The 13,253-nt window shown below is 45.2% G+C and overlaps 1 protein-coding gene across 1 annotated transcript in view; it reads left to right on the forward strand.

Moving 5' to 3' along the window:
* Positions 1 to 1,650: 1,650 nt before the first annotated feature.
* The window catches only part of SCRN2 (secernin 2), a 242,995-nt gene continuing 231,392 nt past the window's right edge, over positions 1,651 to 13,253 (forward strand). Inside the window, exon 1 of the mRNA XM_078645583.1 lies at positions 1,651 to 1,761. Coding sequence (XP_078501709.1) covers positions 1,718 to 1,761 — 44 coding nt within the window. The 5' untranslated portion in view covers positions 1,651 to 1,717. The remainder of the gene's footprint in view (positions 1,762 to 13,253) is intronic.

A 13,253-nucleotide genomic window follows, 5' to 3' on the forward strand; every position in this document is an offset into this window, starting at 1 on the left:
TGTGCACATTCTGTAAGTAAAAGCCAATTTTACAGTAATTAACGGCAGTCCACATTTTACATAAAGGCCCAAATGTATTATGGGAGTTGTAGGCTGCTTAGCCAAATTGTTAGTCAAAATCAACATTGTAAGCCAATATTTCTCTAAACTGCATTATAGTCAAGTGATTACAGACAGTGAGATCTTGCGAGTAAAGTAATTTGAATGTGGCACAACATTAGCACCAACACAAATTAATATTGCACTGTTTCACACCACAGATGCAGAAGAAGTAGACACTGATGACAGTGAATGTGGAGACAGCACACAGGCTACTGCAGAGGCTGCCGTGTTGACACCTGTGACACCACCAAGCATATCCCAGGGACCCCAAGGCGCAGGGACCCAGTTACAACACTGCAGCCAATGGAAAGAGATCAGGATCCTGAAACAGCTCCTGCGACAAGCCAGCCTAGTGTGAGCCGTACAACTACACCTCAGGCACAGGTCCGGATGAGACGAAGGCACAGGTCAAGGGCCCTCATAGAAGCACAGGAGGAACAAACTCCAAATGTGTGGGGTGGCGTGGAGTCCCAGATGATGAGGGTGCAGCACCTTCAGGCAAGACATATGGGAGCTATAAATATGCAACTTACCAAAATGGTTAAGAACATATCAGTAATGACCAATTGTGAGAGGGAACTGACTACAGCAGTTGTGGAAGGCAACAGACAGACGCAACAATGCAGGAGCTGGGTTGTGTGATGCAGGAGGGACACAACAGACAGAGGAGGAGGCATCGCCAGTTCATGATGCGCTTGGCTGGCTATACCAGGTACAACAAGAAGGTATGCAACACCACTGCACTGCTGTCACGTAGGTCCATGGCAATGCAAATATATAGGGCCATTGCTGTGAGGATGTGGCCAGGGCACTTGGCCAAATAACCACTGCAGTTCAAAATATCCAGGCTGGTACTGTTGGGCTCAGCAATGTTACAGGGGAAGAGGGTAGTGAGGAGGCATCCAGCTTTAGCAGCATGTCCGCGCCAGTCAGCATTGGCAGGAGGTGCAGTACCGGTAGAACAACACCTACCGTTGCACCCATGAGTGATGTTGCAGATGCAGGCAAAAGACGTTTGGGTGTGCGTGAGAGGAAGCGCTAAACAGAATTATAGTTCTAAATTTTTTCTATGGTGTCGTAACCATGTCCAAGACATTCATAGTGACTGAGTATGAAGTCCAATATGCATTTCATTTGTCCTTTGGTGCATGCAGTAATAGTGCTATCTATGTTTAGCTAAACACCACTACATGTTCACGTGCAAGTTAAAACTTTTCAGTTAAAAAATTAAGTCTTGTGTCTCATCATTACATACCTCAGAAATAATGTTGGGTGATGTCTGCACGTTTCCTTTGCCCTTCCGCTGAGCTTGCCAAATGCGCCTGTCGTGGGTGTGCCGAGGGCTGGTTTTCCTCAGTGTCGGACACCTCTATGGGTATGCCTCTCCTTGTTGCTATATTATGGAACATTGCACATGCAGCCACAATCCTACAGCAGGTTTCTGGCTGGTACAGCATCGCTCCTCCAGTTTTGTGCAGGATGCGTAAGCGACTTTTGAGCAATCCAAATGTCCGTTCGATCACATTACGCGTCCTGATGTGTGCTGCGTTGTAGCTCTGCTCTTGTGGGGAGGCTGAGTTCAAGTATGGAGTCATGATATAGTTCCTCACGGCATATGCACTGTCACCTACAGGGTAGTAAGCAAAGTGTTAGTGTCAGGTATGCATTGCCATTTCATACTTTTGTCATGTGATTAAGTATATTTTTTTACCTAGCAAGTGTCCTTCGCCAAATTCCCCCCTGAGGAGACGTGTGTGAATGCCACTATGTCGAAAGATGTATGAGTCATGGGTGCTCCCAGAGTATTGTTCTACAATGTCGGTTATGATGTTTTTCGTATTGCACACTGCTTGAACATTGATTGAGTGATACGATTTCCTATTACGGAAGATATACTCATTGTCTGCTGGATGACATATGGCTACGTGGGTGCAATCTATGCATCCGATCACATGAGGAAACTGTGCTACTTGGTAGAAGTCGAGTTTTGTTTGGTTCAGTTCCTGTTGGGTTGTGGGGAAGGTGATGTGGTTGTGGATCAAAGTCATCATGGCAGCCAGGAAGGATTTGAAGAACCGTGAAAGCGAGCTTTGTGATACCCCTCCAGCTACTGTCACTTCTCCCTGGAAACAGCCTGATGCAAGTAGGTGCAGGCAACATAGCACCTGGACATTAGTTGGGATGGCAAGTGTCTGACGCTGCATTAGTTGTTCCAATTCGACTATTAAGTAAAGTATCATTGCAGCGTTCAGCCTGTACTTATCATATATTTCCTTTGCTGTGTGTCCCAACAAAGTGATGCACAGTCGGAAAATCTTCTCCTGTATTCTCCTTCTGGCCTGGCCTGCTGCATGGATCCTCATCCTCCTCGCAAACACGTAGACTGCTGCCATTGTGAACAGCCTCTATAACCTCACTGGTCAGTTTAAATAGCCTTCTGATGGTTTGCAGCTGAAAACATTATTTTGTTTACCATCTGATTGTGATTCCCCTTAATCTGCACTTGCTAAATATTGATTTTCAAGGAAATCGCTATTTGCGATTTTATATGCATAGTATTGCGATTTATTTTAGCGATTCTTTATTTGCTATCGCATTTTTGTTTATCGCTAATAAGGAATCGCAATATATTGTTTCCCTATTTTAGCGATTCTTTATATTTGCGATTTTGTTATTTTTGGTTGATGCATTTGAAAATGCTAAAATGAGCTCGCAAATAGCTATTCGCTATTTTTGCGAGCACATTTTAGCTTGATGCATGTGCCTGATAGTTGCTTGGAAGACCTGGTCCTTCAATGTCTTCGGTCTCAGGCGCCAGTTCGGAATCTTTGGCCCATCCCAGATCCAGGTCAACCCAACCAACAGTGGGTTATGGTCTGTGATTGTTCACGCCAAATATTCACTCGACTGCACACATGCATGCACATCTGGGGAGCACAGTACGGAGTCCAATCTAACATGTAGCTCATGTAGAGGCAAGAAGAATGAGTAGTCTCTTTCCTCTGAGTATTGTGCTCTCCAGGTGTCTATCAACCCCCATTGTTGTTCCCAATTCCTGCGCACCTCTGCTATTCTACGCATAGGTGAGGCGGAAGGGGTGGATGGGACCGATCCAGTATCACGTCTGTAATACAATTGTAGTCCCCCCCCCTATAATCACCAACCCTATCAATGCCAGTGCCAGTGTTCTAGAGAGATGGGTCAGAAACTGTATCAGATCAGTGTTTGGCGCATAAATACTACCTATCGTCACATCCTTCCCATCCAACTTGCCTAACAAAATTATAGATCTTTAATCTGGGATCTAGTATTTGCTTAGTGCATTGAAACGGCACTCCTGCTCTCACCCATACCAGAACTCCCTAGGCAAATTCCGAATAGCTGGTGTAGTACACTTGCCCTCTCCATCTACGCTGTAGTGCAGCTCCCTCTTTAGCTGCTATGAGTGTCTCTGTAAGGTTAGCGATTTGGGCCCCCCCTTCTTACCAAATATGCATGTATCTTATGCCGTTTCATCATGGAGTGCATCCCCCACGTTCCACGAGATGCACTTAAGGTATATGGGGGATACCATTGGGCTAATCCCATCCTGCCAATTTCCCTACCTCTGACACGCCTGGTCCCTGAAGATAACACCAAATATAAACTAACACCCCAACTCCCCCTCCCCAGGACAGGTAAAGGTAGTCTCGATCCCATCCAAACAAAACAAATACAAGAAAGAATCCTCGTAACTTTGTAGTTGAAATGCTTACCCATCCGTTCCAGGAGCCCCACCAGCCATGCATCACTATTAGTTTGTTCAGATCTTTAGCCACAACCCTCATGATGTCCATCATAGTGTCTCTTCTCCGCTTGTCTTTTCGTCTTCACCTTCAACTTTGCCTCCGTAAGTCTATGATCTGGTAGCGTTCATGTCTTCCCTATATGTACTTCACACGTTAGACAATGTCATACACAGACTTAGGCGTTATCTTTGGTAACTCTGTCTCAGAGTCTTCGCTCGCACTTGTTGCAAGAGAACCATCTGATTGGTCTGCCACCTGACCATTTTGCTCGATCCAGGGCTAGATCCACCTTGACTGAGTTTTGCCACCGCTCGGAGAGCTTTGTGTCTTTCAGCTCTGGCTTCTGTCGAGGAGGGTAGCTCTGCTGCAGTCTGGCTTTTATCCTTCTTCGGTGCTGGTCCCAGTGGGCATTCTTGTCAGAATCAGAATCAGAATAAGCTTTATTCGATTATCACGAGGTAATCATAAAAGCGTACATTACATATAAATCCATAAAAGAAGCATGAGTTTCAAGGAACAGGAGGGTTACATTTTCCATAAAAACAATAAAATACAATAAATATTTATACAAATCCATATGTCCCATCGTAAAAAATTCCTAAAATAACGAGTTTCTGAATTTTAAAAACGCAAGCTACAATAAAAACCACGGTACATATTTACATAATACTGGTTTCCATAAACATTCACTACCGATTTCTAATAACTGGAGCTGATCTAATGGGGGTAGGAGAGTTGATAGTTGGTAGTACCCCTTCCTAACAGATATTTGCGTAGGGCTGTAGATCTTGGTGAGGGGATAGGTGGGGTACTCGGGTAAAAATCGTAGAGATCCCAAGCCGAAATGGAGCCATCATTTTCATGGGGCTGAGAGGATCGTAAATAGGGGACTGTGTGCCTGTCCCTAAATTTAACTAGAACTAGGTCCCCGGGAATTTCTTTAGATGATGACCCTAACCAGCCCACCCTTCTAACGCTCAGGATGCCACCGTTTTTGTTGGGTGGGAGGGGTCTATTTTTTGATAACCAAAACAGGACTTTATGAAATAGGTCCTGATGGCTTTCAGGTTTCCCGTGGATGGGTGCAGGTACTCCTGCAAGAACAAGCACAAAGGGGGCGGCTTCTGGAGGCAAATCGATACAAGCTGCTCTGTTAGGTTCTGCTCTAGTAGCTGAAAAGTTAGTACAGGCAAATTTGGTGGCAATTGGAGATTGTCTCTTAGGAGGTTGTCGATCGGGTTGGACATTTTTTGTGGCATTGATCACAGATGTATGGGCGATTTTGGTAACGGTTTTAGGTAGGCAGTTGGGAGATTGACTTACAGTTGGGACAGTTTTTATAGTGAGAGGCACTCTGGGGGCAGTAGGGAAAGTGGAACAATTAGGTGTAACAACCTTTACGGGAGGGAAATAATTGGCTTTAATAATAGTCTCTAGGCTTGTCAACCTGTCCCCTAGGATGTTGATTTGGTCAAGCAGGGGTGTTATTACAGATCTTAACATCAATTCAAAGTGGGGCAATAGTTGCAGACGGGGGGATGCTACTTCGTCATCCAAAGTCCCGGTGTACACCTTGGATGAGATAGGATTTATGGCGGGCGATGAGGAATCAGTACAGAGTTTTTGTATTTTAGCTTCTGTTTCGTAATCATTAACCCCGTCGTGCTTCCTTTTCGCACTTTGGCCCTGTGACAGCCCAATAGCTTGGCTGCTATCCTCCTGGGGTGATAGGGGTGGATCGCAAGGTCTATCGGCCCGAGGGTCGATAGTAGAGCCTTTTACGGGGGAAGGGGCTATAACTGGAATAAAATTAGTCCCGCACAAAGCATTTAATTCCTCCCAATAAGACAATTTTTCTGAACTGACAGTGGTTTGTGGGAGGGTTTGAGTTGGATCTAGGGGTTGACGGCAGTCATCAGAATCAGTGTTGTTGATATTGATAAGGGTCATATGGCTCTGAGTGAACGTGTCCATTTCCTGGCCCGGGCGTCGTTGTTGATTGAAGATTGGATAGGCCCCCTTGGATGTCATGGTTTATGTAATATGGCTATGTTGGTAAAACAAAGAGTCCATGAGTCTTCTACAAAAGAGAATGGGCACTGTACCTTCTCTTGTGGGGATGCCAGGGGAATGGCCCGTCCCCGTCCTCCTCGTGCCGCTGAGGGCCACAGAGGGCCCGCCCTTTGCCCGTGCTTAGCCCCGAGCACCAACCCGCGCGCGATCCCGCGACGCGGGGGCTCGCGCTGGCCTTAAGCGCACCTCCGGGGGCAGGACAGGATGCGCGCCTTCCTAGGCGCAAGCGGTGCTGGGGGATGTAGTCCCCGATCTGCCGCCTCGCCGCGATGGTTGGGAAGCGGCAGGCAGCAGGGAAGCAGAGAGCCTGGTGTCTGATGCAGCAAGCAAGCAGCGCTGGGGCTGCGGTGGACCAGGAGCCCAAGTGGTGACCTCCCAGGTCAGTGGCAGTGTCAGGTCCCCCGCTCCCCCGGGGCTCGCGCTGGCCTTAAGCGCACCTCCGGGGGCGGGACAGGATGCGCGCCTTCCTAGGCGCAAGCGGTGCTGGGGGATGTAGTCCCCGATTTGCCGCCTCGCCGCGATGGTTGGGAAGCGGCAGGCAGCAGGGAAGCAGAGAGCCTGGTGTCTGATGCAGCAAGCAAGCAGCGCTGGGGCTGCGGTGGACCAGGAGCCCAAGTGGTGACCTCCCAGGTCAGTGGCAGTGTCAGGGCATTCTTGTCTTTTGTGTGCCGGCTTAGAGTCCAGCCATTTCCAGGCCTCCTGTGGTGTATGGAAGTACAGTGCCCCTGCTTGGTCAGCTATCTCTCTGTCGAGCTGGAAACATCATTGCGTATAGGACCTGTAGTTGCCTCAGTTTCCTCTTGACCACTAGCAAAGAAGCTCTCTGCCTTTGCACTTCCCTAGTAAAGTCAGGAAATATCATCACTCTGCTATTGCCTCTTTGCAGTTCTTTCTTCCAGGCAGGCTTGTTGAAGTTTAAGGTCCCAGTCCCTGTAGTGTAAGAGCCTCGCCACTATTGGTCGCGGGGGGCTCTGGTCTGGGGATCCTGGATGGGACCCTGTGTGCCCTTTCGAAGGCATGGAAGGGTGAGAGCCCCTCTGGTGCTACCTCTCTCTTAATCCAGTCTTCCAGGAATTGCACCATGTTGCTACCCTCTTCTCTTTCTGGCACACACACTATGCACAGGTTATTTCTTTGAGATATCCCCTTGCTGTCCTCTGCCCTGACTTTGAGGGTCCTCACTTTGGTTTCAATGTCCATAAGCGATTTTTGTAGATCTGTCACAGTTTTGGGCAGGTCCGTAATCGTCTTTTCTGTGGCCTCTACTCTGTCTTTTAGTTTGCGGTGATTGTTCTTCAGAAGGTTCAAGTCTGTGCCTATAGCATCCATTTTGGTTTCTAGGGCTTCTCTATAGGCCGTGATGACTTGCATTATATCCATCAGGGTGGGTCTCATGGTTGCAGCGCATTTCTCCAACTCCCAGCCTTCCTCGTCGTTGTCTGTCTGATTGCCGCCCCCCTCTGTGCTGAGGGCACTAGACCACCTGCGTTTTGGGACTTTCCCCATCTCTGTAGTCGAGTCTTCGTCTCCTAAGCCTGGGTATTTCTGAACTGGGTCTATCGTCCCTTAATGATTCTTACAGCTATTTATGGCCTTGTCCGGTAATCTTCTGTATTGCTTCCTCTGCCCACACTTACTATAGCCCTGCTTCACCGGCTGCCAGTTAGTTCAAAGCCACTCTTACGTTGCTTGGCGGTCTTCTGCCCTCTAATAACATCTAATTCTTCTTCCCCAAGTGCCAGGAGTTACAGTCTCATCTGATGTAAACTGTCCATTGCCGCCCCTCTCCGTTGTTCACGGCACGTCTCAGCCTCCCCTGTTCCTCCGTGTCTCCACGCGGTCGGCCCAGCTTGCGGGTAGCAACCGCACTCTACCTGGCCTTGGCGTCACCACCAGCCTTCCAGCTTTTCCCACCAGCTCTATGGCCTGCCTCCGCTGCCTGGCTTATCTGCGCTTGCGCCCTCACTTTGCTCCGGGGAGAGGGATCGCTGAATATGTCACTCCTGGCCCCCAGCTCGGTGCCTGTGCTGCACTTATTGCCCGGTTGAGCTGCTTAATTCACTGCGTCACAGGGCCCAAACTCTTCCGATACCACCGTCCCCGCTGGTTCCTCACTTTCTCCCTTCACCAGTGTAAAGTCGACACTACTCCATTTCAATTCATATCTTCTTTATTGGCAACTCTGCTTATCATACATCACGGACGATGTCTACATGTCCTCATTCCCTCATCAACTGTCCCTCCCTGGAATCCCACACATACATTCCTATTCTAAGAATGCTTCTACATTCTTAACTAAGAATACTACAACACAACAACCAGTTACAGGGTCATTAAGGACCCTCTGTCTGCTTCTCCGGACGAGTATTCCGCTTAGCATCAGCTACCACCACTGATCCCACCATCTCAGCTCCTCCCAGCAGCTACCTGTGCTCCGTAGCGTCACTCTCTAACCCTGCCAACATGTCGCCGCGAGAGGCCTGACAAGCCTTGTTTCGCCTGCACTGGGCACCCTCCGGGGTCTGCTCTTCTTGCCGCTTCAGTAGGAGGTCAGTCATGGCGTGCTCCTTGCTCGCGACCCTCCGGGCTCCACCGCTTCAACGCCATGGCCGCCATCTTGCTCTCTGCTTCGCGGGTCGCTCCTTCAATCGGACCAATCACGGCTCAGCCCACGGCTCGTAGTCTCCTCTTAGATAGGCGCCCACACCCCAAGATATTACTGCCACCCATTCCACTCTTAGTTAAAGGGTCTGGGGCTCAGGATTTTGTCGGGCGGGCGATGATTGGGCCGGAGCGCCACAGACCGCTCCTGTCTACATCGGCGTCAAGCCACTGCCAGATAACCATGATGCATACTGAAAGTGACGTTTCATGTAAAAAAAATAAGTGAGCACACGTTTACGCACACTAGCAGCAGAACTGTGCATCACTTCTTCAGTGTACAGCAATACTACAGAGACATCATGGCTGCCCAAAGCTCCTATTAGTTATAGCAAACACATTCTTCTTCTCAAAATATCCGTAATGAAACTCCAGGGACCAAATAGTATCTATGAGTTCGAAACATTTTAAAAGGGAGCATTAAGCAGCAGTGCTGAAAAAATACTTACAGCAACTTTGAGGATAAAAACCTGATTAAAAATGTCCAAGAAGTCATTTTTACCATTCTGCTAGTCGTGTGATCATCCTTGCCAATTGGAGATTCTGGAATCAGATACCACAGTGCAGTAAAGTGCTGCTAACTTAGGAGCTCAATTTATGACAAGCATTTTGGGATGATACTATTGTTCAATTTGTTAATTAATTGAGGTATCAGTGATTAACTTAACGGTTTAAGGAGAAGCAGTCAAATCGGACAAACGATTTCCACCTAATATACTGGTTTTATAAGAGCAAAATATTGAATATCCAAGCACAAAAGGAAAGGGCATGTTGAAGCTTTCTTTTAGGCTGAGGAACGCCATGCTGCTTGAGCTTTTGGGTGTTTTGAGTAATCAAGTTTTGAAAAAGCTTATCGTAATTCAATATAGTTTGCCATCATGAAGGCTTGAACTAACTCAAGTTGTTTGGAAGGTTTTCCTGAACAGGAGGCCCCAAAATATGTCTTGCCCAGAGCTCCAAAAGTCCATAAGATTGCACAGGAGCATGTAACCAGACATGACACACAGTGGCATACAGAACATTTTGACAAGTATAATTGTGGAACTGCATTTGCATAGTGCTACATACACTGCTACCTATCTATCTTACTATCCATCTACCTATCCATCCATCTATTTTAAATCTATCTTTTTAAGTCTATCTAATGAGCTATCTATCTGGTTATCCTCTGCAAGGTCTGTCTGTCTAGCTGTCTTTGCAAGTCTGTCAAGGTATCCATCTATTTTTGCAACCTGCACCATCTGTCTTTGTGAGCCTTTAAATCTGTTTTGCAAGCCTCTCTATTTATCTATCTTTTCAACATTCTCCATTTGTAATAAAGATGTACAAAAATATTCAAAAAAGCATTAGCAAAGGCAAGAGTCTGGGAGCCAAAACCAGATGAGCTGGCTTTTTTAGTTCAGTGTTAGTTTGACCTTTTGATTTTACTAAAAGTATGTGTATAACATAGTAACCTATGGGGGCTTTCAGCCAGACTTCATCCATAAGTCTGTTGTTAAGTCATTCACGTATTTCTTCCACCCACAGCCCACCTCAGCTGTTGTCTTACTTCAGCAACATGCTTCCTTTTGACATGGAGCACGCCCACACACAAAGGAGTTACATTTAGTGCCAGGGACTACAATTGGAATATATACCTTTTTGGATCAAAAATATATTTTTTCCTTACACAAGGTTTTTTTAGATTTATGAGGGCCCAGGCAGCATCCTTAGCAATAATGTTTTGCAAAAAACCATGGTAGAAAAAAAACAAGAATTTCCAAAAGCAAACTGCCAGCAGCCAATGCCAGACATTTTTGCTTCGAAAAACTTTTTTTTTTTTGAGTATGAAGAATGCACTGGAAGTCCCTTAATCATTCTTTCCTCAAGGGATTTGCAATTTTTTATTTCTAGATGTTATGCTCCCCTGAACATTTGTTAATTTTGTCTGCCAAAGTTAGAGGTGCAGGTATGCCAGATGTGACTCCAGGGTGATGGTGCGAGATTACCAGCTTAGGTTACTCATATTACACCATACTCACCTGGGCCAATTGAACATACACACGACCATGGTAGAAAAAAAACAAGAATTTCCAAAAGCAAACTGCCAGCAGCCAATGCCAGACATTTTTGCTTCGAAAAACTTATTTTTTTTTAGTATGAAGAATGCACTGGAAGTCCCTTAATCATTCTTTCCTCAAGGGATTTGCAATTTTTTATTTCTAGATGTTATGCTCCCCTGAACATTTGTTAATTTTGTCTGCCAAAGTTAGAGGTGCAGGTATGCCAGATGTGACTCCAGGGTGATGGTGCGAGATTACCAGCTTAGGTTACTCATATTACACCATACTCACCTGGGCCCATTGAACATACACACGACAAGTCAGTAATCTATTCACTGCCGATCAGGAATTATTTTAACTTATAATGACTTATACCTGTATAACATAACTTAACAATTTCTTGTCATTTCAACTTTTAATTTACTCAGGTCATTGAATCAGGTTGTTAGCATAATAGGCATAAACAATTAATTTACCTTAATTCATAACATGATCACAGACTCCGGAGAGTTTTTAAAACCTTTATCTAAGCAATATTTTGTGAGTCAAATACTAATACATGTCAATCACCAACTTCTCAAGGAGAAAAATAACTATCAAAGCAAAAATCTTTAGACACTTAGTAAAATGTCTAAACATTGGTACCTGGGTAGAGTAAGAAAGGGATACGATACAAGGACATACCACACAGATTTATATTTACCTAGAATGGTATGAGGACCAACCCCTCGCCAAGGGCTGGAAAGAAAAGGCTCCCGAATTATCAGGAGCTAACAGGTCAGGACAAGTGCAGGACAGGACAGGTAACTTCTAAGTGCAACGCCAGCGTTACACCCCTTTCTGCAGCTACTCTCGTTCCCCTTCTAGATGGACCAAGACTTCTCCTTCAGAAAATCTCCTGATTCTTCTTTCAGAGTGCTCGACCAGCCCTCTGAACTCCGTAGCACCCACGATCTCCTTCAGCAAACGTTGGGTCAGTGACAGGTCTGTGACAAGTCGGACAATCTAACTGACTAAGACTACCTTAGTTATACCATTTCCAGGGTATGTATCACCCCCCAAATGTTGCAATATTTGTGTATTCCTTTAATTTGATTGGTCAATGGGATGGGGAGTAGTCATCACACCATACTAATGTGAAGTCATTTTCTTTAGTTTAATTGTTCTAAGTTCCCGCCCTTAAACTTACTTTCCCAAGCTTTTATTCCTCCCAGTACCATTCACATTATTTTAATACAATGTATTTTATTTTCTCGCATCTTCTTCCCCTCTCCGGGTCAAGAGGTACAGTTCTCAGGTTCATCACTGGTAAGATGGGAATTGGCAGGCCCTCAATGTCACCGCTCGAGATCTTGCAGTGTTCCCAGCACATGCGCAGAAGGTTTTCAAAATGGCGATTCCAGTCACCCTTCAGGCCCAAATACGGGCCAATAGTAAAGTCAAAGAAGGACATGTTAGAAAACGAAAATAAATGAAGGCACTGTATGTCACTTATTTCTACTCTAATCCCATTATTTATTTTAACTATTGCATTAGCAGATTAGCAAAACACACAAGGTTTAGTTCTAGCAAAAGCATATGCATTAGTATATGAGGTTCAAAGCGGCCCTTTTAAGCACTACTCCGCAGCTGCAAAGAAATACCTCCAAAAGCAAAGAACGTCATACTACGTAGAAGCAGTAGACTTATGCGGAGAAGAGTTCCCGCGTTTTCAGCAGCCATTTTAAAGACATTTGAATTACTTGTTAGCATGTGCAGAAGAGTTCCCGCGTTTTCTACAGCTATTTTAAAGACATTTAAATTACTTGTTAGTAAAGCACATTGTAAAGCTTCCCCTAGATACAGAAATGTCGTGTGGTGCAATTATTAGTTTTCACAAAACATGTTGGTTAATTCGTTACATGTTATTTCGAGAGGATTGAGTCTGAGCAAGTTTCTTACGTACGAAACCTTGATCCATCAATCCAATCTTTGATGGCATTTTATGCCATCACTAATTACTGAACCAGATGCCAACTTTAGCAGTTTCCCAATTAAATGTCTTCTATTACTTTTGTATGTCCTTTTTACCTATTCTTTTGAAAACCTTTCATTCTTTTGTAAATATCCCCTTTCATTTCTTCAAGTTGAATATCGTCATATTTTCTCTTCCTTCCTTTTTCATTCACTCCATACCATTTTCTTTTTCTGCAGCATTTGTACCAAATCATTTTCATTAAGACTAATAATGTTATTCCCAATATTGGCATCAGTATTCGACCTATAATACTTCTTCCAACATTAGCAAACCAGCTACCTACAGAAGAAAGACCATCAGTTAGTCTTTTCCATGCACTATCAACCTCCAGTGGTTTAAATTCTTCTTTCAAATTCATAATATTTATGACATATCTACCAATTTGGATACTTTTGTCAGGTTTGTAGGTGCACCAATGTTGCACCTTCAACATTTTACAGACTCCGCTTCTTTTGCCAATAATATATCAAGAGCAAGTCGGTTTTGCAAAACCATACATCTTACCACAACTTATTCGGTATTAATCATTAAAAATCCTCCAGCAGTGTCAGTCGAGAAGTGATCCACCAC

The sequence above is a fragment of the Lissotriton helveticus genome, chromosome 5_1 (genome assembly GCF_964261635.1).
Source record: "Lissotriton helveticus chromosome 5_1, aLisHel1.1, whole genome shotgun sequence".
In the NCBI taxonomy this organism is placed as follows: Eukaryota; Metazoa; Chordata; class Amphibia; order Caudata; family Salamandridae; genus Lissotriton; species Lissotriton helveticus.